We start from the raw sequence: 24,710 nt of genomic DNA, 5'->3' as shown, positions 1-24,710 counted from the left end.
ACTATAGCACGGCAGTGCAGGTGCTTCCTACATCGACAGAAAGGGTTTTCCCATCAATTCAGGCAATCCACTTCCCTGAATGGTGGTAATTCTTCCACTGACTTAGTTGTGTCTACACCAGGGGTTAGGTCGGCTTAACTATGGCATTCAGCAACATAGCTAGGTCAATCTAAATTGTAAGTGTAGACCAGATCTGAGAGAATGTTGCAGTGGCTGGCTCTCTCTCCCAGGCCAAGACTAGGGGTGTCTAGGCTGAGTGGAACATACCCAAAACTTGTAAGGAAAGAATAAAGTTTAGGTAATATTCATGTGTATAGGCCTTACTCATTATTTTAATACAAGACTTTGACTAGTTCATTCCTGTTGACTATTCAACAATACTTTGTTTTTAAAAGGCTGCAGTGTGTCACTGATATATTTTCTGATCACAAAGCTCCCAAGATAGAAGATTCCTGCAGGGACTCAATACAAATTGGCCCTGCTAAAGTAGCCACAGTGAGAAAGAAGGGTCCTGAAGCCTAGTGGCTCAGTCTAAGAATGGCAGAGTCTTGGGACTCCCCCTTAAGTGAGGTGGAGGCCCAGGGCCTATCACTAGGAGGGATGCACTGAAGAGTAATACAAGGTAGAGCTCACCCTGTTGTCCATGACACCCCATAACTGGGAACACAATGTCTTGATTTTAAAAATGCACTGTGGTAACTGATAAAAGATGTGTCTCATTCCCAAACCTTAGATTCTTACCCCTCAAGCAACAACAGATTTATTTATTTATTTTTACAGTAGCACTCCAAATCTGCATCACAGCAGATTTCTTCAAGAGAAAACCTAGAGCATATTTACTCAAAGCAAATACTGAAACTTTGCTATCTACTTCATATTCAAAGATAGCAGATACCTTAGACTTCTTAAGATGGGAAGCCCTGATCTTGCACATGTCTATGCACAGTTCAAAGGTTTTGTCTATAGCAGTCACCTATATTATTCATTTCATCATAAACATTTGGTCAACACACACGAATCCACTGCAAGACTAAATACCGATGAAGAAATCATCTTACAAACAAAACCAAAAAACTAGTTTGACCATTTAACTAACAGACCTAACTGCATAGCTTGAAGGCTAGAAACTGAAGATCTGGATAAATATTAACTTGCTTCCTAATAACTACAGAACTGGATTGCTATAGATTGAATTCATACCAATTCTCCATAAACTCTAAACTTTAAACTACTAGTTAGATAAAATAAAGATAGATCTCAAGAGACATATGCAGGATAGGGGAAAAGGGAGGAAAGAGCAATACCACTTCCTATTCCTGAAAAGATTTGCAGTTCTGAGAATTAAATCTGTTGACCTGACAGTCAAGATTACATACGTCACTAACACACAACTTACTAAATCATTTATTTTCTTATGAACACTCCATCTGTTGCATTAAAAATATGAAAAGTATGAAACATTATTCCCTGTGCAATCGTTCTCTTGGCAAAAGATACAATTTTCCTCATTGAAGTTTTAGAAGCTAAAAATATTTAAGACTCAGTTTTAGCATCTTTAAGTTACACAGCAAATCTCTGTAATTAAACAGGACAAAATGAAAAATGTCTGAAATATCTTACACCTTCCCTAATAGTCATCAGAAATACCAAGGAACACAAATGGGTGCCCATTTTAATGTTTCTTTACACTACTGAAGTGGTATAAATGGGTCCTACTGTGATTATATGACAAAATAATTCTTCTCCCTAAATAATGTTGGATCATATTAAAGTATTTCTGTATTAAAATCACAAATGAGTTTGATTCCTCATAGTTTAAATTCCAGGGTATTACTAATTACGAGGTCTCTTGGTTTTTGGTACTGTTTCTCTCCCTCTCTGTGTGAAACTTGCAAGCTGCTATTTGTGTTAGTACATTCTAAGACAGAGTCTGTTCTCAAAGCAATTCTTTGTAACAACAACTACTCACACAGAGAGAGACTCAAAGCAGTACTCTGTAACAACAGAAACAGCACCCAGAGACTCCCAGCCCTTTTGTTGTATTCATCTCACTTTGTTAACAATTGTGATTAAAATAGAGATAGAGGATGTATGTGGATGGATGCTTGGTGTGGATAATAGCTGAATGATCAGGGAGGTGCCGGCCTAAGAATCCAGTGTTCGTTGGCTGAAGAAGGCGTCAAGTGGAAATAACCAGAGGACCCCTGGAGGGCAGACTGGAATCCACCCAACAGCCTCAAGGATGGGAGAACCAAAGAACAAGATAACATCTGGCAGCACGGAACCATCAGGAATGTGCTATCTGCTGATTGATTCAGCAACAGCATGATGAAGCAATTCCCATAGACTGGCATAGGAAGAAAATCCTATAAAAATGGACTCTAGAAAGTAAGAACTTTGGGGTCTGATTCTGCAAACCAACTTCCAGGAGCATCAGATGAGCATCTGACAAGGCCCTGCTCCCTCCTCATGTCCAGGCCACCTGGCCAGTGGCTTGGCATGAGCAACTCTAAGGCTGGTAACTATGATAACAACCTTGCAGAATGTGTGTGTGTGTGTATATGAATGAATGTGCGAATAAATATGAAATTGAATGGAATGTTATAGCTATAACTAACTGCTTACTATGATTCTTTCTGTATTCACAATAAATGTGGCATTTTGCCTTTTCCCCTTTAATAAGATCCTTCTGGTTTTTATTTTATTGGTATAACAATAAGATATGTGGTACACAGTATTTTGGCCCTTCTGAGGCACCAATAGGTGTCTCTCATGGACAGATAAACTGCCAGAGTCTCATTCAATTCAGGACTGTTCTCTTTTAGTAAAGGATCACATTATTAGAATAGTGCCAGTTTCATATCAAAATTTATTTTACCACTACATCACCCTCAAAACTATTACTGTAATAGAATTCCAAATGCTCTGCTTCTCTGTGTGCATTTTCCACAGCACGTTTTTCTGTTGCCCTAGGCCCCAGTCCTGCAGACTTGCACAAGGGTAACTTTACTCATGAGAGTAGTCAGTGACATCACCCACATATGCAAAGTTATTCCTTTTCATGTTTGAAGCACTGGGGTGCTAATTTGCAGTTCTGAAGCACCAGGTAACACCACTACTAGGAAAAAGGCATTTTGAATATTGGTGTCTCCTTTGCCGTGATTAGTGGGATGTATTTCAACGCTTCATAGCGCAAAAAAAGATTATTTACAAAGCACTAGGTAAGAGAATTATAAATAAACGTTCATACAGAATTAGGAGGCGTGATAGGGGTGTTTACCCCACGCTCACCCAAAAGGGGTTAATGGAGGTCAGATGGCCAATAACCTATTAGGCTGAAGTCTGAGAGGAAAGCCCTAATTAGGGGAAGCTCATCTGTGCAGGTACAGATGGGGTTTCCATAAAGCCAGGGAGCTGAGAGCAGGAAGGTAGTCTGCAGTCACTTCCTGGGAGAAGGGGGTGTGTTTGGGGGCTACAGAGACAAGTAGCCCACATTTGCTCCCAGGGAGGAGGTAGAAGAGAGGCTGACTTCCTGGGGGATAGGAAGCAGACAAGGGTACAAGCAGCAAGGTAGGCAACTGAACAGACCTTGGCTGCATGTTGTAGGGTTCCTGGGCTGGAACCTGGAATAGAAAGTGTGCCCGGATTCTCCTTTCTGCCACTGGGAAAGTGGCACCAGCAGGACAGTGAACTGCCTGTGTAACTGCAGGAGTGACAGAGACTCTGAAAGCCTATACTCTGGAAGGGGGTAATGCTGAGTTACCAGGCCAAAGGGCCGAGTCACAAAAAGGATACTGCAATCCCTGGAGCGAGAGAGGGGCTACAGACCAGAGGGAAAGATGGAGTGACAATGTGCGACCCTGGAAGGGGTGTCAATCTCCTGAGCTAATCCCAAGAACAGCCAGAAGGAGGTGCCAGCATAGCGGTGAGTGGGGCACTCCATCACAGTGGGGGTTTAATGAAATTGTGTACTTTTGGGTGGAAAAAACACCAGGATTTGTAAATATTCAGTGTATAAGTAGTACTGCTCAGATCATAATAAAAGCTCTGTTGTGCCTTTCAGTTCTCCACAGAAAATAATGATGTTTCTGATGAAACCGCTGAACGCAAGCATATGAAAGAGAGAGAGAGAAAACCAGAGAGATCATTATTCCTCAATGTCTCTTGAATGTATTGGTAATCGTAGCTGATGAATTCCACAGCTGTGTCGGGAATTAGCCCCTTTGTAAACTGAATGAATGGGAGACATCTCTGGAGGAGAAACTAGAAAATCAGAGAGACAAAGTATTCTAACTGATTGTAGTCTCTTGAGAGTAATCTCCAAATGTTTAAGGTTTTTCAGAAACAGGAGAACAGCAGCATCGTGGTTCATATATGCCTTCACAAATCAGGTAATTGGAATTTTGAGATTTAATTACATTTCTAGACAAGTGGACATTTAAAACAGGCCTGATCTAAAACCCACTGAAGTCAAGGGGAGTCTTTCCACTGATTTCACTGGGCTTTGAATCAAGTCTTCAGGGAACAGTGCCTGGTCTAATTAAATCCATTTCTTGCACACAAAAGAAGTTCCCCCCCTTTAATGATATTACATCAACTAATGACCATGACCTCACTGAAAAATGTAAGAGGCCTAACTTAACTATACATATATATTAGGAAAAAGTACACTAGTCATGGCATTCTATGAACTATGTGGGCACTTTTAGATACTTTCATATTTTCTTTGTCTACTTCTTCAATTTCCATCAGTAGATACTTTTAGAAATGTTTTTCTGCCTCTTGTGTTATTTAATCAGAGAAGATAATCACCCCCAATTCTATACTGATTGCCTAGGAGTACAATAAGGCTCGTCAGATTGATAACTGCACTGTTTCACTTTAGGTTGCTAGTTCAAATCAATCCTAGCCTAGAGACTGAAAAAATCATTACCACCTGAGAAATGTTTGCTGGCCAATGTGAAATGAGCTAGAGACCCAAGTAAAGTTCTTAGTAGGTGCATTAACAATAAAATCAATTAGGCACTGACTACGCACTTTTGTTGGCACAACTAGCAGAGGTTCAAATGTTTAATGTTTATGGAAGTGGAATTACCTCCTCAGTCCTCAAAGCAGCCCCTCCTCGGGATTTCAGATCAAAGTTGATTTACTGGAAAAGTATGGTAATATTTCACTTAAAACTTACTGAGGAGCCTCAGATGGTTTTGAGGATGGAGTTAAGAGAAGAAGAGACACACTAATGGAACATGGTAAGTTCCAATTTTTATATTCCTCCCCCTTAATATAAGGTATGGGAACGTTAACAGAAACAGAAAAGGTAGCAAAAGGTGAATATGTGACGCTGGCAGACCAGGTCATGTCAGAGACTATTCAGGTCAATTCACTTGTGTATTATTATAGATCAAAGCGATTAGTGTTTTCGGTGTTTAAACTTCATAAAACTAATGGGATGTTACATGCATTGTTTTCACTTTTCTGTTCCCGTTATAATGTAATAGCAAACATTTACATTATGTATACCCCATAACCACATAACTCATCAGACATCAAAGAAGTCTTGGGGAATGTTAATGAAGGACTTTATCAGAAAATGTGCTAATTCCAAAGCAAATGGCCACTGTGGTGATGACCTGAGGTCAGAGATTCAAAGTGCATTCCTCACCCATTGTCATCAAAGGAAAAGCCCATGTGGGTAGAGACACTGTCAGCTTGTCTTCTGACAGAAGAAGATATAAGAATGGATTCCAAGAAAGATCCTTTATCTCTGAACTGTTTGGATTTTTACAGGGAAGTGTGCCAGATGCAAACTGGAGATCCCAAAGACAATCTGGGTACCTTGAAAGACTTTTGGGGAACTGGCAATTTATTACATCACTGCCACGATCTGGAGTTACAAAAGGTGACTCACCTGTACACATATTTTACCTACTTTAATCTCTCAATAACTCTCATTCTTTTTTCTTAACTAATAAACCCTTAGTTAGTTTATTATAGAATTGGCTGCCAGCATTGTCTTTGGTGTAAGATCCAGAGTACCAATTGATCTGGGGTAAGTGACTGGTCTCCTGGGATTGAGAGAAACCTGATGTGGTGTGATTTTTGTTTTAAGTGACCATTATTGCAAGACAGGCTAGAGAGTCTATGGGGAATTTCTGTGACTCTATGGTAAGACTGATCCAGGATAGTGATCCAGGAGTTCACATTTGTTACTGGTGTGATGAAATCTAATTATAAAATATACCACTAGTTTGGGGTGTCTGGCTTGTTTTCTGACAGTCTGCCTTAAGGCAGGCACTCACAGCTGTGAGCCACTCCAGACATACTCTCACGCTAATAAAATTACTTACAAACAAGTTAGGAATCAATATAAGCAAAACAGACAGTTACCTTTTCCAGAACTGGTGTTCTTTGAGATGTGTTGCTCATGTCTATTCCACAATAGGTGTGCGTGCTTGCCACGTGCACCAGTGCCGGACGTTTTTCCGCTAGCAGTACCCGCAGGGGAGGAGCGCTCCCTGCAGTCCCTGGAGTGGCGCCTGCCTGGCGCGGTATAAGGTAGCTTCGCGCTCCCCCCACCCTCAGTTCCTTCTTGCTGGACAACTGTGACAGATGGGAAGCAGGGTGGGATGTGGAATAGGCATGAGCAACACATCTCAAAGAACACCAGTTATGGAAAAGGTAACTGTCTTTTCTTCTTCGAGTGATTGCTCATGTGTATTCCACAATAGGTGATTCCAAGCTATATCTGTTGGAGGTGGGTAGGAGTTCACAAGTTCCCAGGACGGACGACAGCCCTGCCGAACCCGGCGTCATCCCTGGTTTGGGGGACGATTGCATAGTGCGAGGTGAACATGTGAATCAAAGACCACGTGGTAGCCCTACAAATGTCTTGGATGGGGACGTGGGCCACGAAGGCAGCCGATGAGGCCTGTGGCCGAGTCAAGTGTGCCCTCACAATGGGTAGCGGGGAGACACCCGCCAGCTCATAACAGGAACGGATACACTAAGTGGAAAGCCGCTGAGTGGAAATCAGCTGGCCCCTCGTGTGCTCAGCCGAGGCGATGAACTGTTACGAGGACTTTCTGAACAGCCTGGTCTGCTCGAGGTAGAAAGCCAGAGCCTGCCGCACATTGAGCGTGTGGAGACGGCGCTCCTCACTGGACACGTGAGGCTTGGGGCAGAGGACCGGTAGAAAAATGTCCTGACCCATGTGGTAGGAGGAGACCACCTTTGGGAGGAACGTGGGGTGTGGGCAAAGTTGGACCTCGTCCTTATAGAAGACCATGTACGGCAGCTCGGAGCTCAGGGCCACGAGCTCCAAGACTCGCCTGGCCGACGTGACTGCAACCAGGAAGGCCACCTTCCATGAGAGGTGAGACGAGGGGCACCTGGCCAGTGGTTCAAACGGGGCCCCCATGAGATGAGCCAACACCAGGTTTAGGTCCCACTGCTGGACCGGGGGTCTAGAATACAGAAAAAGACGGTCCAAACCCTTAAGGAACCGGCCAGTCATAGCATGGGAAAATGCCATGTGCCCTTGCACCAGCGGATGGAAGGCCGATATGGCTGCCAGGTGCACCTTGACTGATGAGGGCGCCATGCCCTGGGCCCTCAGGTGGAGGAGGTAATCAAGGATAAGCTGCATCAGGGTGGCCAAAGGGGAGACACCTTGGTCTGCCGCCCACCTAGAAAATCAGGACCACTTTGCCAAATAAGCGCGGCGAGTGAAGGGCCTTCTACTTTCGAGGAGGACGTGCTGAACCTGTTCTAAGCACATCCTTTCCTCTCCACCTACCCAATGAGCAGCCACGCAGTGAGGTGAAGAGCCGCCAGGTTGGGATGGAGGAGGCGGCCCTGGTCCTGAGAGAGCAGGTACCGGCAGAGCGGCAAATGCCACAGCCACGGCAGAGCTACCGCCAGGCCCGTGAGGGTCCCGTACCAATGCTGCCTAGGCCACGCCGGGGCAATCAGGAGGACCCGGGCCATGTCCGTCTTTATCTTCTCCAAGACCCTGCTGATTAGAGGGACCAGGGGAAAGGCATAGGCATAGAGAAGCTGGCCTGACCAGGACAGGATAAAGGCATCGGAGATAGCGCCCCTCCGGAGCAGAGCCGGGGCATCACTGGTTCTGCTGAGTCGTGAATAGGTCCACTTGGGGAGTTCCCCCACCTTCAGAAGAGCCGGTGGGCCACTTCGGGGTGGAGGGACCAGTCATGTTGCGAGGAAAAGTCCCTGCCCAAGCAATCCACCCTCTCATTCCAGGTGCCCGGTAGGTGGAAGGCCTTCAGGTGGATGTCATGGGCTATACAGAAGTCCCACAGCCTGAGGGCTTCGTGGCAGAGGATCAGGCCCTGCCTTGCCTGTTGATATAAAATATCGAGGCCGTGTTGTCCGTGAGGACCCTGACTACCTTGCCCTCCAGGTGTGAGCGGAAGGCCATACACACCAGCTGCACCACCTTGAGCTCCTTGACGTTTATATGTAGGGTCAGGTCTTGAGCTGACCACAGGCCTGGGGTCTGAAAGTTCCCCACATGGGCCCCCCAACCCAGGTCCGACGCATCGGACACCAGCTCCAATGACGGGGCCCTGTCCCTGAACACGACCTCTTGGAGCATGTTGTTTGGGGCGGAACACCACCGTAGGGAGGTGATCACAGTGTCTGGCATGGTGAGGACCTTGTCCATCCTGTCCGTGGCCTGGGAAAACTTCAAGGCCAACCAGAGCTGGAGGGGCCTCATCCTGAGTCTGGAGTGATGGACCACATACATGCACGCTGACATGTGACCCAAGAGCTACAGGCAAACCCTGGCTGTTGTCACCTGGAATCTTGTGACCAAGTCGATGAGACCTTTCAGGGTCTCGAATCTGTCTGGCGGGAGAGAGGCCCTGGCTGGCGCTGCATCCAGGAGCGCCCCAATAAACTCTATGCGTTGGGCCGGGACTAACATGGACTTGGTGTTGTTTACCAATAGGCCCAAGGCAGTGCTCGTGGACAGGAGGAGCACCATGTGATCCCTCACCTGCGACTGGGAGGTGCCCTTGACAAGCCAATCGTCCAGTTAGGGAAATATCTGGACCCACCACCGTCTGAGGTAGGCCGCTACCACCGACATGCATTTTGTAAACACCCTGGGGGCAGTGGACAGACCAAATGGGAGGCCCGTGAATTGGTAGTGATTCCATCCCACCACGAAACAGAGGAAGCGCCTGTGCCCCTCGAATATGTGGATGTGGAAGTATGCGTCCTGTAGATCGAGGGCAGCGTACCATCCCTGGGATCCAGGGAAGGGATGATAGAGGCTAGGGAAACCATGCAGAACTTGAGTTTTACCATGTACTGGTTCAGACCTCACAGGTCCAGGATGGGCCTGAGCCCCCCTTTGGCCTTTGGGATAAGGAAATAACGGGAGTAATACCCCTTGCCCATGAACTCCTCGGGCACCGCCTCTATTGCTCCTAGTCCTAGGAGCCGCCCCACCTCCTGCTCGAGCAGAGGGACGGGGGAGAGGGGTGGTTGGGCGGGAAGGAAGTAAGCTGGAGGGTGTAACCCCAGGAGATGGTGTTGAGGACCCATCGGTCTAAGGTTAGCCGTGACCATTCCAGGAGGAAAGCACACAACCGGTTGGAGAAGGGGAGCTTTATTGGGGGTCGATCCCTGATGAGGACTGGCAGGGTGCCCCCGAGCATCCCGTCAAAAGCGCCTTTTCCCTGCCTGCTTGCCCTTGGAGGACCCAGGTTGAGGGGCAGGCCAAGTCTACCTCTGAGGGAGTCTCTTATAGTCCCGCTGCCTCTTATGGGTGGCCTCATACTTCGAGAGGACGGCCTGGGCAGGAGTCTGCTGAGGCTTGAACTTAGGTTTTGCTGGAGCCGGGACATAGAGGCCCAGAGTCTGTAGGGTCGTACAGGAGTCCTTCATGCCATGCAGCCCTGTATCTATTTCCACCGCAAACAGAGCTGTCCCATCAAACAGGAGATCCTGCATGGAAGACTGCGCCTCACTGGACAGCCCAGAAAGCAGGAGCCATGACGCCCGGCTCATGGACACCGCGGAGGCCATGGATCATGCAGTCGTGTCCACAGCATCTGAGGCTGCCTGAAGGGATGCCCTAGCGGCCACTGCCCCTTCCTCCATTACTGCCTTGAACTCCTTCCTATCGTGCTCCTGGAGAGAGTCCTCAAACTTGGGCAGGGAGCCCCACAGATTGAATTCATACCGACCCAGGAGAGCCTGATGGTTTGCCACTCGTAACAGGAAGCTCGAAGACAAATACATTTTCCTTCCGAAAGAGTCCAGTATCTGAGAGTCTTTGTTCTTTGGGGTCGGGGCTGGCTGACCCTGCCATTCCCTGTGGTTGACCAACTCGACCACCAGGGAGTTGGGCGCCAGGTGGGTATACACGTACTCATGCCCCTTAGTAGGTACAAAGTATTTGCGTTCCGCTTTCTTAGAGATGGGGGCCAACGAGGCCGGTGTCTGACATGGGGCATTTGAAATCTTAGCCACCTCTTCATGGAGGGGCAAGGCCACCCTACCCAGTGCCGACCGGGACAGCACGTTAAACAGGGAGTCTGAGGGTTCCTCCATCTCCTCTGCCTGGAGGTGGAGGCTTGCTGCCACCCTTTTCAAGAGTTCTTCATATGCCCTGAAGTCCTCCTGCAGGGCAGAGGGGGGTGGGGCAGCAACCGCCTCCTCCGGGCGGGGTGAGCAGGCAGGTGCGCTACTCTGGGTATCGTCCGGCACCGGAGAGTCTACCATCTGGTCGGTGCCGAGGACGTACGTCCCGCCGACTCCTTTCTCAGGGGTCTGGAGAGGGAGGCCGATGGTGCTTCCGAAGCTCCGGCCACCGAGCGAGCTCCCACCAGGGGCTGTGCCGGAGGCCAAGGTGCCCACCGGTACCATTGGGCCGGCCACAACGCTCAGTGCCACTGCACCTGCTGTGGAACCGGCGGGGCCAGCTGTTCGGGTTGGCTGGCCTGGCCCATTGAAGGACAGCTACGAATGGAGGCCGGGCTGGTGTAAGATCTATTGCTGTCTCTGGACCGTGAGGAGCGGCAGTGCTGGGATCTACATCAGCCACAGGACCGCAATCTCAGCATGGAGGACCGGTACCAATGGTAACAGCTGCTCCGCGAATGGCCTCGACAGGCAGATCCGCGACGGCGAGACAACAGCAATTGATGCCCAGGGCTGCGATGTCTTGGCGGAGACTTGGAGCAGGAGTCCGAGCGGGAATGGCGTCGACAACCATGCCGTGACCGACTGCGGTACCCCCTCCGAGATGAGGACTGTTGGCGACGCCTGCTGTGGTCCCGTTGATATTCACTCCTTGAGGACGAGCGGTGTCGAAAGTCCCAGATGGACGGAACCCAGCCAGACAGTCTGGTCAGCATCGAGGGTGATCCACATGGACTCTGCCCCAAATGGTCGCTGGGTAGTGACCGGCGTCGGGAACGTTCCCTTGACTGAGACCGGTACCGGGCCGGAGGCAACTGCGGAGATTCCAGTGACTGCTTGCCTCTGGAGCGTGGGGCCGACATCAGTAGCGCTCCGGGCACCAGCATGGACATAACATCCTGGGCCGCCTAGAGGGCTTCAGTTGTGGACGGCACCCAGACATCCAGAGAGGCCTGTTCTGAAGGGGCCGGGCTATTCTGCTCAATGTGAATTGGACTCCTGGGGCCCGGTGGGGATCGAGGACTGCCCAACATGGGCCTAGCCTCTGTCCCAGACTTTCCTCGGTGCCACTGTGAAGAGGGAGTCTTTCTGGCCCTCTTGGTGTGCCCCGTGGACTGGGAGCGGTGCCCACTGGTCAATGGCACCGGAGGGTCGCCGCCTACTGACGCTGTGGTGCCAGGTACTGGTTCAGAGTGGCGTGATGGAGTTGGGGTCAGCGCCGACTCCATCAGGATGGCCCGGAGCCTAATGTCCCTCCAAGGTGTAAACAACTTGCAAATCTTGCACCTTTCGCTTATGTGGATTTCTCCCAAACAGCGCAAACAGTCTGCATGCGGGTCACTTCTTGGCATAGAATGCCTACAAGAGCCAGACGACTTAAACCCCGGGGCATGCCCCGGCCCGGGCTCACTGACTAACTAAACTAAACTAACTACAGGTACTAACACTGAACGAATGAACAGTTCTGGGAACGAGCTACAGCAAAGCTGAAGCAGAGTAGTTCCGACACACCTTCTTTGGCGGCAAGAAGGAACTGAGGGTGGGGGGGAGCACGCAGCTCCCCTTATACAGTGCCAGGCAGATACCACTCCAGGGGTCACGGGGGGTGCTCCCCACCTACGGGTACTGCTAGGGGAAAAACTTCCAGCACCGGTGCATGTGGCAAGCATGCACACCTACTGTGGAACACACGAGCAATCACTTGAAGCAGCAGCAGACTTTGAGGTTCCTCAGCAAAATTACTTCCTCCATGCTGGGTTCCCTGTGCAGAGACATAGTCTCCTCAATCTCCAAACACAGACTGAGTGGAGAACGAAAGAGAAATGTATTTTTATAGGGCTCCATGTCACAACACCCGTCCACTCAGTCAGGTTCTACATAAGGTGTTATAAAGGTGGTATCCCCTGCAATTCAGTCCCAACACACTAAAATAAAAGTTACTTATAACTAAGGCTACGATTTAATCACGGGTATTTTTAGCAAAAGTCACGGACAGGTCACCGTCAAGAAACAAAATATCACGGCCTGTGACCTGTCCGTGGTTTATACCATAAATACCCCTGACTGTTTCTTGTGTAGGGGAGTGAGCCCTGGGGCCCAAGGCACCAGCTGCAAGGTGGGGAGCCCCAGAGGCCCCACCGCTGGCTCCAGTTGCCCTGGGACTGCTGCCAGAAGCCACCAAGCTGAGGCTGCTCCCACTGTCTCCGGGACTGCTGCTCAGGTGGTCTCTGGGGCCAGCCGCACCAGCCGCTGCTTGGGCGATCCCCAGGGCCAGCTACCCAGGGCCACCAGAGCAGCAGCCGGTACGGCTGGCCCTGGGCCACTCCAGCAGCGGTTGGTGCAGCTGGCTGCAGGGTTGCCCAAGTGGTTGGCTGCAGAGCCGTTCCAGCAGCGGCCGGTGTGGGTGTCTCCAGGGCCAGCTGCTTGGGAGGTCCTGGGGTCAGCCCCACTGGCTGCTGCAGAAGTCAGGAAGGTCGCAGAAAGTCACGGAATCCGTGACTTCCGCGACCTCCCCATGACAAACATGGAACCCTACTTATAACTAATACTTCTAAGATATTGGTGTGACTGAGCCACATTGTCAGGGTGCTGGCACTCAGTCAGCTGGTCCAAAACTTTTGGGAAATCTGGATCTATTGGAGCCAGGTAAGCACCATCATCACTGAACCAAACATTTGGGACCAAAGCCCTTGCTACCCTCAATGTCATTCCACAAAATCAGAGTTCCAAAACTAAGTAGGCCATGGAAGCTGCCTTAAGGATGTGGAAAGAGCCTTTAATCTTTCAGGAACACCTGTAAGAAGTCTTAATACAATGTCTAATCCATTTTAAATGTGTGGCTGAGACAAACAACCCTATTGATTTATTTCCACAGGTCACAAAATATCGACTGGTAGCTGACTACTGGAAGACTTTTGTCTTAACTAGATATTTAGGAGCTTATGTGATCTAGCTTCCCCAGATAGATTATGACATTTTGGAAAGAAAACTGGAAACAGAGACTAATACAATGTTTCAGATTAAACTGACTTACTATGTCAGGAAGGAATTTTGGGCCAGGACACAAGATCACTTTTTTTCTATGAAATACTGTTAAAAAAAATTAAAATTACAAAACCTGGAGCTCACTCACTTATGTCTGATATTATAGTTATCAGAAAAGTCATCTTCGGGGACAGATATTATAGTTTTGCAAGATAAGTTTTCAATAACAAACAGTGTTTTGATTACTCATATTTTCTTTTCCCTGCACCTCAGATATAACCTGATTTTAATGGCTGCTTCCACAGTATCTAAAATAGGCTCAAGATTTTAAGCCATCTGAAGGTTCAGAATCCCATAGATTAGTATAATTTTTGATACCTACAAATACTGGTTTTGTACAATAGCTAAGAAATCTTAAACTTTTTCCATGCTAGGAAATAGGAAATTTAAAATTATAGTCCGCTAAGGTACACGCTTGCATGAAAAATTATGAACCACAATGACATATTAGCCTAGGCCTGCGACTCTTGGATATGGAATCACAGGTATAGTCAATTTTTATAATGCTTTTTTGTTGTGGCATCTGATGATTGTTAGCTATTTCTCCAAAAATACAGTGTAATTTTTGTATTTCAATTTGTTCTCAAAGGTCAAGTTCCTTTACTACTTTTGAGCAGTCTCAACTCTCTTACTGGATAAATTTAGAGTCTAAGTGAATATTCAGAAATGGAGATATCAGATCTCTTAAACATTTAAGCTATAGGACTGTTTGAAAAACAGGATGCTGAAGCAGTTAATTGAAGAACTGAGTTAAATACACTCATCTTCTAAGAATAAGATAGTTCACTTATGCTATCTAGAAAGAAATACGGTATTCTTTTTCCTTCCTATTTGTGAAAATCTATGTACCCAAAATGTGATCCCAAAGGAAGCCAAATGCAGCTCAACAGAGGTAAAACTAGCATTCTCCAGGACTAACATTTATATCAAATCATTCAACCAAGGGAAACTTTCTTTGTCAGTACAGTTATTCTGATAAGAAAACATTTATTTTCCCAGCAGATATAGATAAAACTAAACTCCCAACAAGAAAATGGAAAGGATCCCAATTACTTCACTAGGAGTAGGATCAAGCCCTAAAGATATTAGATATGTTTTGGAACCACACAATTTGATATACAGATTAATATTTAGAACAAAGTTTTTCTTTTTATATAATTTATTTATGCCCAAACTGGTTTAATTACATTATTTTTTCCATTTAACTCTCCCTCTCCCTTTTTTGGCATTAACGAAGAATTTATTTCCATCATGGTGAACTCAGAATAACACCATTATTAGATTAAATTTAGATTATTTCCCACATCTTGCAATACTGCTTTAACTTAGAGTAGGTTTTTAACGGTTAGGAACTGTATTAGCACAGGATCAAATATTGTATGATGTATGTGTATTGACATGGCTGCATTGTCATGACATGCTGTTAAAATATACTTTTTTTTATTATAAAACAAATGTCAATAAAATGCTAGCTAAAATATGATGTTACCTGAAAAAGAAAGCTAATAACATGGAAAGGAGACATCAAAAATGAGAACTCAATCTAAGACAGCATGTGAAAAGATACATGTATTTTGTAGCCAGAAATTAAAATAGCAAGCAAAGATTTGCACATTCATATGCCATTGTGAATAGATAATGGGGCAAATAAGTAGGTCATCTATAGGTTTACAGTTATCAGGCTATACCATCATGAAGTAAGCAAACATTGTGGAAGTCAAATATCCTTGAAAAGAATTTTAAGCACAGCACATTTAATGTAGGTACATTTAAATTCTATTAAGTGCTTGAATACAAACGCTAGAAGTCTAAATACTGAGATGGTTGAACAGGAGTTCCTAGTATTCTGTGAAGATATTGAATATAATAGCGATCACAGAAACTCAGTGGAACAATAATAATCAATGGGGCATGGTAATATCAAGGTACAAACTATACAGGAATGATAGAATAGGTCGTGCTGGTGAGAGGGTGGCACAGCATGTGAAAAAAAGCATAAAGTCAAATATAGTAAAAATCTTAAATGAATCAAACTGTACCACAGAATCTCTATGGATAGAAATTCCATGCTTGAATAATGAGGATAGCAGTAGGAATATACTACTGACCACTTGACCAGGATGGTGATGGTGATTATGAAATGCTCAGGAAGATTAGAGAGGCTACAAAAACAGAAAACCTAATAATAATGGGGGATTTCAACTATCCCCATATTGACTAGCTACATATCACCTCAAGATTGGATGCAGATATAAAATGCATAGACACCATTAATGACTGTTTCATGGAGCAGCTACTCCTGGAATCCACATAGAGCAATTCTTGAAAAAGTCCTAAGTGGCGCACAAGATCTGGTCCATCAGGTGACTATAACTGAACTGTTCAGTAATAGCAACCATAATGTAATTAAATTTAACATTCCTGTTGGGGGCAAAATACCACAGAAACCCAACACAGTAGCATTTAACTTCAAAAAGGGGAACTACAGAAAAATGAGGAAGCTAATTAAACAGAAATTAAGACAAACAGTCACAACAGTGAAATGCTGGCAAAGTGCATGGAAAATTACCACACCATAATAGAAGCTCAAACTAAATTATAACCCAAGTTAAAAAAAAAAAAAACAGCAAGAGGACCAAAAAAGTGCCACCATGGCTAAACAACAATGTTAAAGAGGCGGTTAGAGACAAAAAGACATCCTTTAAAAACTGGAAGTTGAATCCTTCTGAGGAAAATAGAAGGGATCTTGAACTCTGGCAAGACAAGTGTAAAAATAAAATCAGACAAGCCAAAAAAGAATGTGAAGAGCAACTAGTAAAAGACACAAAAACTAAACAGCAAAAAAAAATTTTTCTTTAAGTACATAAGAAGTAGGAAGCCTGCCAAACAATCAGTGGGGCCACTGGATGACCTAGGTGCTAAAAGGGCACTCAAGGAAGACAAGGCTGTTGTGAAGAAGCTAAATTAAGTCTTTGCATTGGTCTTCACTGCAGAGGATGTGAGGGAGATTCCCAAACCTGAGCCATTTTTTTTAGGTGACAAATCGAGGAACTTTCCCAGATTGAGATGTCAATAGAGGAGGTTTTGGAACAAACTGAAAAAAGTAGAGAGTTATAAGTCACCAGGACCAGATGGAATTCATCCAAGAGTTCTGAAGGAACTCAAATACGAAATTGCAGTGCTCCTATCTGAGGTATGTAACCTATCACTTCAATCAGCTTCTGTACCAACTGACTAGAGGATAGCTAATATAACACTGTTTTTTAAAAATAACTTCACAGACAATCCTGGCAATTACAGGAAGGTAAGGCTAACTTTAGTGCCAGGCAAACGGTTGAAACTATAATAAAGAATAAATTATAAAGCACATGAACACAACATCTTGGGGAAGAGTCAACACGGCTTTTGTAAAGGGAAATCACGCCTCACCAATCTATTACCTTTCTTTGACGGAGTCAACAAGCATGTGGACAAGGGTGATCCAGTGCATATAGTGTACCTGGACTTTCAAAAGGTCTTTGACAAAGTTCCATCACCAAGGGCTTTTAAGTAAAATAAGTAGTCATGGGTTAAGAGGGAAGGGTCCTCTCACAGGTTAGTAAATGGTTAAAAGACAGGGGAGAAGGTAGGAATAAATGGTCAGATTTTACAGTGGAGAGAGGTAAATAGTAGGATCCCCAAGGATCTTTATGGAACCAATGCTCCTCAACATATTCATCAATGATATGGGAAAAAGGATAAACAGTGAGATAGCAAAGCTTGCAGACAATACAAAATTACTCAAGACAGTTAAGTCCAAAGCTGACTGCAAAGAGTTACAAAGGGATCTCACAAAAATGGCTGACTTGGCAACAAAATGGCAGATGAAATTCAATGCTGACAAACACAAAGTAATGTGCACTGGAAAACATAGTCCCAACTATACATACAAAATGATGGGGACTAAATTAGCTGTTACCATTAAAGAAAGAGATCTTGTAGTCATAGTGGATAGTTCTCTGAAAACATCTGCTCAATGTGCAGCAGCAGTCAAAACAGCTAACAGAATGTTAGGATCCATTAGGAAAGATAGATGATAAGACACAAAATATCATAATGCCACTATATAAATCCATGGTACACCCACAACTTGGAGACTGTGTGCAGTTCTGGTTGCCCCATCTTAAAAAATATATATTAGAATTGAAAAAAGTACAGAGAAGGGCAACAAAAATTATTAGGAGTATGGAACATCTTCCATATGAGGACAGATTAAAAAAGACTGAGACTGTTCAGTGTAGAAGACAGACAATTAAGGGGGGATATGATAGAGGTATTTAAAATCATGAATGGTGTGGAGAAAGTGAATAAGGAAGTGTTATTTACTCCTTTACACAACACAAGAATCAAGGATCACCTAATGAAATTAATAGGCAGCAGGCTTAAAACAAACGTAAGGTAGTACTTCTTCAAACAACACACATTCTATCTATGGAACTTGTTGCCACAGGTTATTGTGAAGGCTAAAACTGGTTTTCAAAAAATAATTAGATAAGTTCATGGAGGATAGGTCCATCAATGGCTATTAGTCACAATGGACAGGGATGCAATCCCATGCTCTAAGTGTCCCCAAACCTCTGACTACCAGATGCTGGGACTGGAAGATAGGGGATGGACCACTCATTTATTGCCCTGTTCTGTTCATTCCCTCTGAAGCATCTGGCACCAGCTACTACCAGAAGACAGGATTCTGGGCTAGATGGACCATTCGTCTGACCCAGCATGGCCATTCTTATGTTTTTTAAGCCTATAACTGAATGGGCCGGCAGTCTACTGACAGCACAGTAAGTTACCAGATGTATGATCAGATCAAGGATTGAACTTGGTGCTCTTTTGCTTGACTGGAAGCAGATGAACAAACTGGCAAGTCACTCCACTCGGCCCTTAGGAGAAGGGTGTATGAATTCTGTTGCTTTGCTGTAGTCCTTCTGGCTGATTTGGAGATAGTAGTGACAGTTTCATAGGGAATAGCATCCAGTTCTTCTAAACAGGAATGGTGGTCATCAAGATGTAGAGCATTAAGGTTTGAAGTGAAATAAAATTGGTAAAAGAAAAAGGTATCTTTGGAGCTTAAAGAACCCCTCCATCCCATCTCATGAAAAGCCTGGTATTTGGAATATTTTTGTAAGAGTAATTGGTGTGGCAATTAGTAAGCTACACAAAAACTGGTTTGGGTTTTTTAAATAAAACTTCATAATTTTACTGTACAACTGGTAGAATTAGAGAAAGATTGACAGCAACCAAAACACATCTTCAACAATTACAAGATTTTACTCTGGCCTTATCCAACTTCAAAGAATATTTTTTAGAAATTCTTTGGTGTATGGAATGCTTTGACAAAATTATGCGCCTATGTGAAGTAACATGCATAACACTAAGAACAGGAGTTCTCATGGGGCAATAGATCTGCACTTTTTTGGTTGCTCCTGGTTCACATTAACGTTTTTTGCTCAATATTTACTTCTCTTTCACTTGTCTTGAGTACACAGTACAATCAATTTGGTTACCACAGTGAATAGCTGAAGAGTTTCATGAAGGCTTATTTAAGTTTATCTGCATTCTCCACTAAAATAATGTTTTGTACTTTACCAGATTCCCAGTGATGTGGCGAGGGACTTAGAGCAAAAATGCCCCCAAGATATGGTGCCAAGACTCCCGGCAGAAGTTGGGGCAATTAGACTAGCTGATTGGATCTAATTAGCCCATGCTCACCATAAATCAGGCAGAATAGCAGAATAAGAACGGCCTGAGTAAAGTTTCCATATAGTGTACAAGGACAGGATCAGAAGATTTCCAGTGAGTGAACGAGAGTCTCAGGATGGTGCAGATAAGTTAGAGGGAAGAATCAGATAAATAAATTCTATTCTAAGTATAGGTTATTACATCATCCCAGTCATCAAAGTACTTGAAAGCCTTGCAGAGTTAAAAAATAATGTGGCGAATGTTAGTCCAAAAATGTTCTCTCCATTCCTTTGCCTAGAGAAAAATAAAGTAAATAAAAGTGATAAGCATTGCATAGACAGAAAATGGTGACTTTTCTGGCCATTTTTAGGCTTGGTCTACACTTAAAAATTAGATCAACATAATTACATTGGTCAGGTGTGTGGGGAAAAAAAGCACTCCCTGCCCGACACAGTTATGCCAAACTAGCCCCCTGTAAGATGAAGCTATGTCAACAGAAGAATGCTTCCATCGACTTACAGCTACCATTATTCAGGGAGGTGGTGTTCCTACACCAACAACATAGGCAGCATCTATACTACAGGGTTATGCCAGCATAGCTACAGCGACATAGCAATGCCTGAATAGTCTCTCTAGTGTAGACATACCCTTGACTCTTGCAGGAGTGAACCCCATAATCTAGGACCAGCACTAAGAAAACTCTGTCTACCACACAAAAACATAAACTTCACTCTAAAAGAAGACCGTTCAAGTGGCTCCTGAGGACCAAAGTTGTCAAGGGCTATAGAGATGTTTACTATTTAACATTCAACATTTTATATAGTGCTTAATTACACAAACCTTTGCAATAATCTGCAGGGTCTTCTTGCTCCTCATCATCAGATCCCAGAATCTCCTCCTCTGGTTCTGGTGGTGCTGGCTCTGGCAGAGGCGGAGGCGGAGGCGGGGGCGGAGGTGGAGGTGCAGATGGAGCTTTCTGTTGAGGCTCTGGCCTGAAAATGAAAAGAAAGTACATTTACTGAGAAGCTTGGTCAGGATGCTAATTGAGGGTTGAGCCACAAAATCCATCTTTCGAATTTTAGTGAAATATATCTCATTTATTTTCCCACAGTTATTCTTTATATTATCTGGTAATGCCCCAGGTTATTTCCAAAAATGTATGTAGGTAAAGCTGGCAAGACGAGATATAGCTTTCATGTGAAGGTAGACCATTACACTGAAACAGCTCATAAAAGGTTTACAATAACAGGAATAATTAGCCATATAAAAATATTACAAATTCCTAAACAGTATATGAAAAACTGTACATATGCTTTTAGAGTATGAAGTACTTGGAATCAAGAAAGAATATTCCTCAAAGATGACCAATGTGGACAAGTTATACCAAGTCACCTCTGTGACAGCAACAAAGAAGTTTCAAGAACATATTGCAGGCAGCAATCCATCCAATAAATTAGATGACTCCACAGGCTTTTTCCATATCTAATTTCTATCAGTAATGTAGAAAATCACCTCAATATGGAAGGAGCAAGTAGTAGTAAATAGGAAAAAAATACTAAGCTTCTTAGCTAGCCTTTGCTCAAAATATGCAATGGAATCAATCAATGGAAACACACAGATTTTTACCACATATGTTTTTGAAACAGTGAATTGTTAAAGACATTTTGTATTCTGATCATTGTTCTGGCTTCTGAAGATCAGAGGTATCCTACAAGTGAGATGTCTTCTTGGATTAGCTATTTAGAATACATTTCATATACGATAATTAGAATAATTACAATTAGTATTTTGAAGCTTAGAGTTTTGTCAGATTTTCACATTTTGGTTGTCACCAGCTATCTATGTAAGAAAAAGAGGACATTTAGGTACCTATCTGTTAATCTTTTTTTCTCTCTCTCTCAAATAGTTTGATGTTGTGGGGGGAGGGTTGTATTTATACTTACAAATATACAGAAAATCTTATTTGCAGAAAAAGAGATCAGTAATATATTGTATTGCTATAGGTAAGGTTGATCTGAGCCTTCCATCACCAGCCATAACTATCTACACTTATTTTCACATCTATTGCAAATTCCACCTCTCTGAAAGATCTCACTTAAATTATCAGTGTCTCTCCATTAAAACCACAACAGTTGAGGACAGGAAAATACATTGGTGTAACATGTTAACTTTTCAACTCTGGAAATCTAAATTCAAATACTGCTGCGTGATCATAATAGAAAATTATTTAGGTGGATTTATCTCAGTACTACATATATCCATATCACAACACATACCCCTCCACTTTTATGCACAACATATAGTCTGTTTGGGAAAATACAGCATTTGGAATAACAAGGTACAGTTGGTCAGAAATAAGTTCAATTGGCAATATGGGGCAGCCTGCACAGCAGCTGCTATGCCTTTGCTCTAAGCAATATTAAAACTTGCATGAGTATCAAATTTATCCCTCCCTACACCTCCTCCAGAAACAAACGGAAGAAGTGTTATTACATTCTGAGTAAATTCTAAGATTTAGAAAGACAATTTTGAATACATTTCAGCATCTTTTTTGCTAAGCTTTAGGCAGGAATTAACAATTTTAGAAAATTAAAGATTTGAATGGGAGAGAATAGAAACAGGGGAAGGAAATTGCATGCATAAGTCATATAGCTAGAGTCCTGCGCGGATATAAAATTTGTATCTGCATCCAATCCATGATCTTCAAACATGGTCTGAGGACATAAAGCAGATATCTGCAGATTTGCAAGGCTCTACCTATAGCAATTGTGTTTCTAAATATTTCTCTCAAGGAATTGGATTAATTTTTATTCCTTTTATTCCTTTTTTTTGTTAGCGTCATTCATCTCTGTACTGCTATTTTTGATTGAAAGAAAACTGAATTTGGTCTCACAAAAACATTCTCAGCCCAATCACCATCAATCTTAGTACAAGGTCAACTAATGGACCTGAAATCTACCATCTCCAAAAGCCTGGATTTATTACATAAATGAACAGATAGCATTCAAGCCCAGCTGGAGGTTGACAAAAAGCTCTAATCCATTTTTAAAAAGAATTCACAGTGTAAAGCTCCATGTCACAAACCTTGAAACTTCATCTTCTGGACATGAGGCCATTTTGGATACCGTGGTCAAGGACTGTAAACAGTTCAACATTAAGACTGATGAGCTAGAAAACAAATGCACAATCATGAACTTGCACTTGGTTGGCATACCTGAAAACAGTGAGTCAGGTAACAAGGGCATATTTTTGAATGTTTGGAATCATCATATTGGATGATATGACTTTAGAAACTATAGTAACTAACTTCAGCCATGAGATTCTCCATTGGATAATGTTTCAGAGAATATGGCAATAATATCCAGGTAGAATATACTCAATTCTCCTTTCCCCCCACCCACCACCACCATAGAATATTTTCACCAGACACCTATGCAAAGTGGCAAATAGAGCAGAGTGTTGGGTGCAAAGGGAAAGTGTGTTTGGGGAAGGTGATAGGAGAGAAGAGGAAGAGAGAAAGGGGGGCAGGGCATGTATGAAATGGGCAGAAAAGTGGAAAGGGTGGGTGGGGGAGAGAAGGATCAGGGGAAGCTGTGAGGTCAAGAGTGGAGGGCAGGGTTCTGGCACTATAAAATTTAGCAATACATTACTCACTAAACCCTCTCTCTGAGGGAGAGAACTGTACAAGATGCTAAAGTTACAATGAATCTACAGTGATTTAGTAACAAGGAGCTACTGTTCTATTTCTGCACCAGATATTGATAGTACTTAAGAGAGAACTGTGAGTTATCTCAGAAATAGGACTCTAACTTTTCATTACTCATCTTGAAGTAAACACCAAGGAATATCAAGAACGTTTCTCCAAAGGCCCAAAAGTAATCCATACTTTTAGAATTTGAAAAAGCAGATATTTCTGGAGAAACAGTCTAACAAAATGAAGAATCATTTGAGACTTTTCCAACTTACTATATATTTGATTTATTTTAAGAAGAGATTTTTTTTCTGTTATAATCCTTGTTATATTTGCTAGCTGGGAATTCAGGGATAGGTTGTTCTTATTGGCCTTTGTGTATGTCATATTAGCAATTGTTGGAACAAGGAAGAATAGAAGAAGTCTTGAAATAGTTTCTTATCTGGCTATTTAGACTTTTACTTAAAAGGTATAAAGTGTTGATTTAAAATCAGAGAGCTCTGTTTTGTCTATGGAGCCTGTAAGACTGGCATCTCTGGAAAGGCTAAATTTATTTGCTGCCTGAGAAGGGGATGAGGAAGGACAACACCTGGGTGATTAGCCGTGAAAGCACTTCTCCAGTTTTGTGGGGTTTTTTAAACTGAACACATGCTATAGATCACATAAACCTGATGACTATATCTAACACTTCATTTGGCTGCCTGAATTTCTGTCAAATAGTTTAATAAAAATTAGTTATGATACTTTACCAATGTTAAATGTTGTCCTCTCTCTACTACACTATTTCACAGTACTCAGCTGTGCCAGTGTTTATGAAGGAGCACTAACAGGGTTACTTTACATGTCCTCTCATTGAATGATCAGATACTATGAAAGCTACTCTTGTATCCTTCTTTGAGATGTATGAAATAAATATAAAAATAGTTATTGTTGAGATTTTATTTATAACTATAAAAATACTGAAATGCTAATTTTTAAAAATGTTTTATTTATATTTGTTAAGTGGACTTTAAAACACCTTTGGCATTAAAAAGTCAAAATGCTAAAGTTTTAAATTATAGCAAAAAGCATATATACCAACTTCAATTAATATTTTTTAAAACAGCATTATCAAACGTTCTAGGAAATGCAGTAAGATTTCTAACTAAAGATTATTTACATTATTGCACTTTTATAACACCCCAAATATGAATCTAACACACACATGCTAAAATGTACTCACCCATTCTAATTTTTTCTTTCTACATGGGGCACCCTGAGCTCTGTGATCCATTATAACTGGAATATTCCTCCTCAACTTTCAAAGCTTGGAGGCTCCTCTTTTTAAAAAACAAAACAAAAAAACTGCCTAGCTTTAGTATGTTCTGCCAGCAGGTGGAGCTCTTCAGAGAAATGACTCCCTTTCACTCCCCCGTCAATTGCCCAAGCTAAGATAATAAACTATAAATTCTAATTAATATAATTACAACAGATTAGATATCTCCAGGCAGGATACTTATCTTATTTCAGAGTGGTAGCCGTGTTAGTCTGTATCAGCAAAAACAACAAGCAGTCCTTGTGGCACCTTAGAAACTAA

At 43.3% G+C, this 24,710-nt stretch overlaps 1 protein-coding gene across 2 annotated transcripts in view; it reads right to left on the bottom strand.

Moving 5' to 3' along the window:
* Positions 1–24,710, bottom strand: part of SRPK2 (SRSF protein kinase 2) — a 307,162-nt gene that overhangs the window by 110,292 nt on the left and 172,160 nt on the right. For both annotated transcript variants that reach the window (XM_077835698.1, XM_077835707.1), the window contains 2 exons: positions 22,528–22,611; positions 20,284–20,435 (listed from right to left, as the gene is read on the bottom strand). In XM_077835698.1, the coding sequence (XP_077691824.1) occupies positions 20,284–20,435; positions 22,528–22,611 (236 nt within the window). The remainder of the gene's footprint in view (positions 1–20,283; positions 20,436–22,527; positions 22,612–24,710) is intronic.

Source organism: Eretmochelys imbricata, chromosome 1 (genome assembly GCF_965152235.1).
Source record: "Eretmochelys imbricata isolate rEreImb1 chromosome 1, rEreImb1.hap1, whole genome shotgun sequence".
Lineage (NCBI taxonomy): Eukaryota > Metazoa > Chordata > Testudines > Cheloniidae > Eretmochelys > Eretmochelys imbricata.
This window is presented reverse-complemented; position numbering and strand designations above follow the sequence as displayed.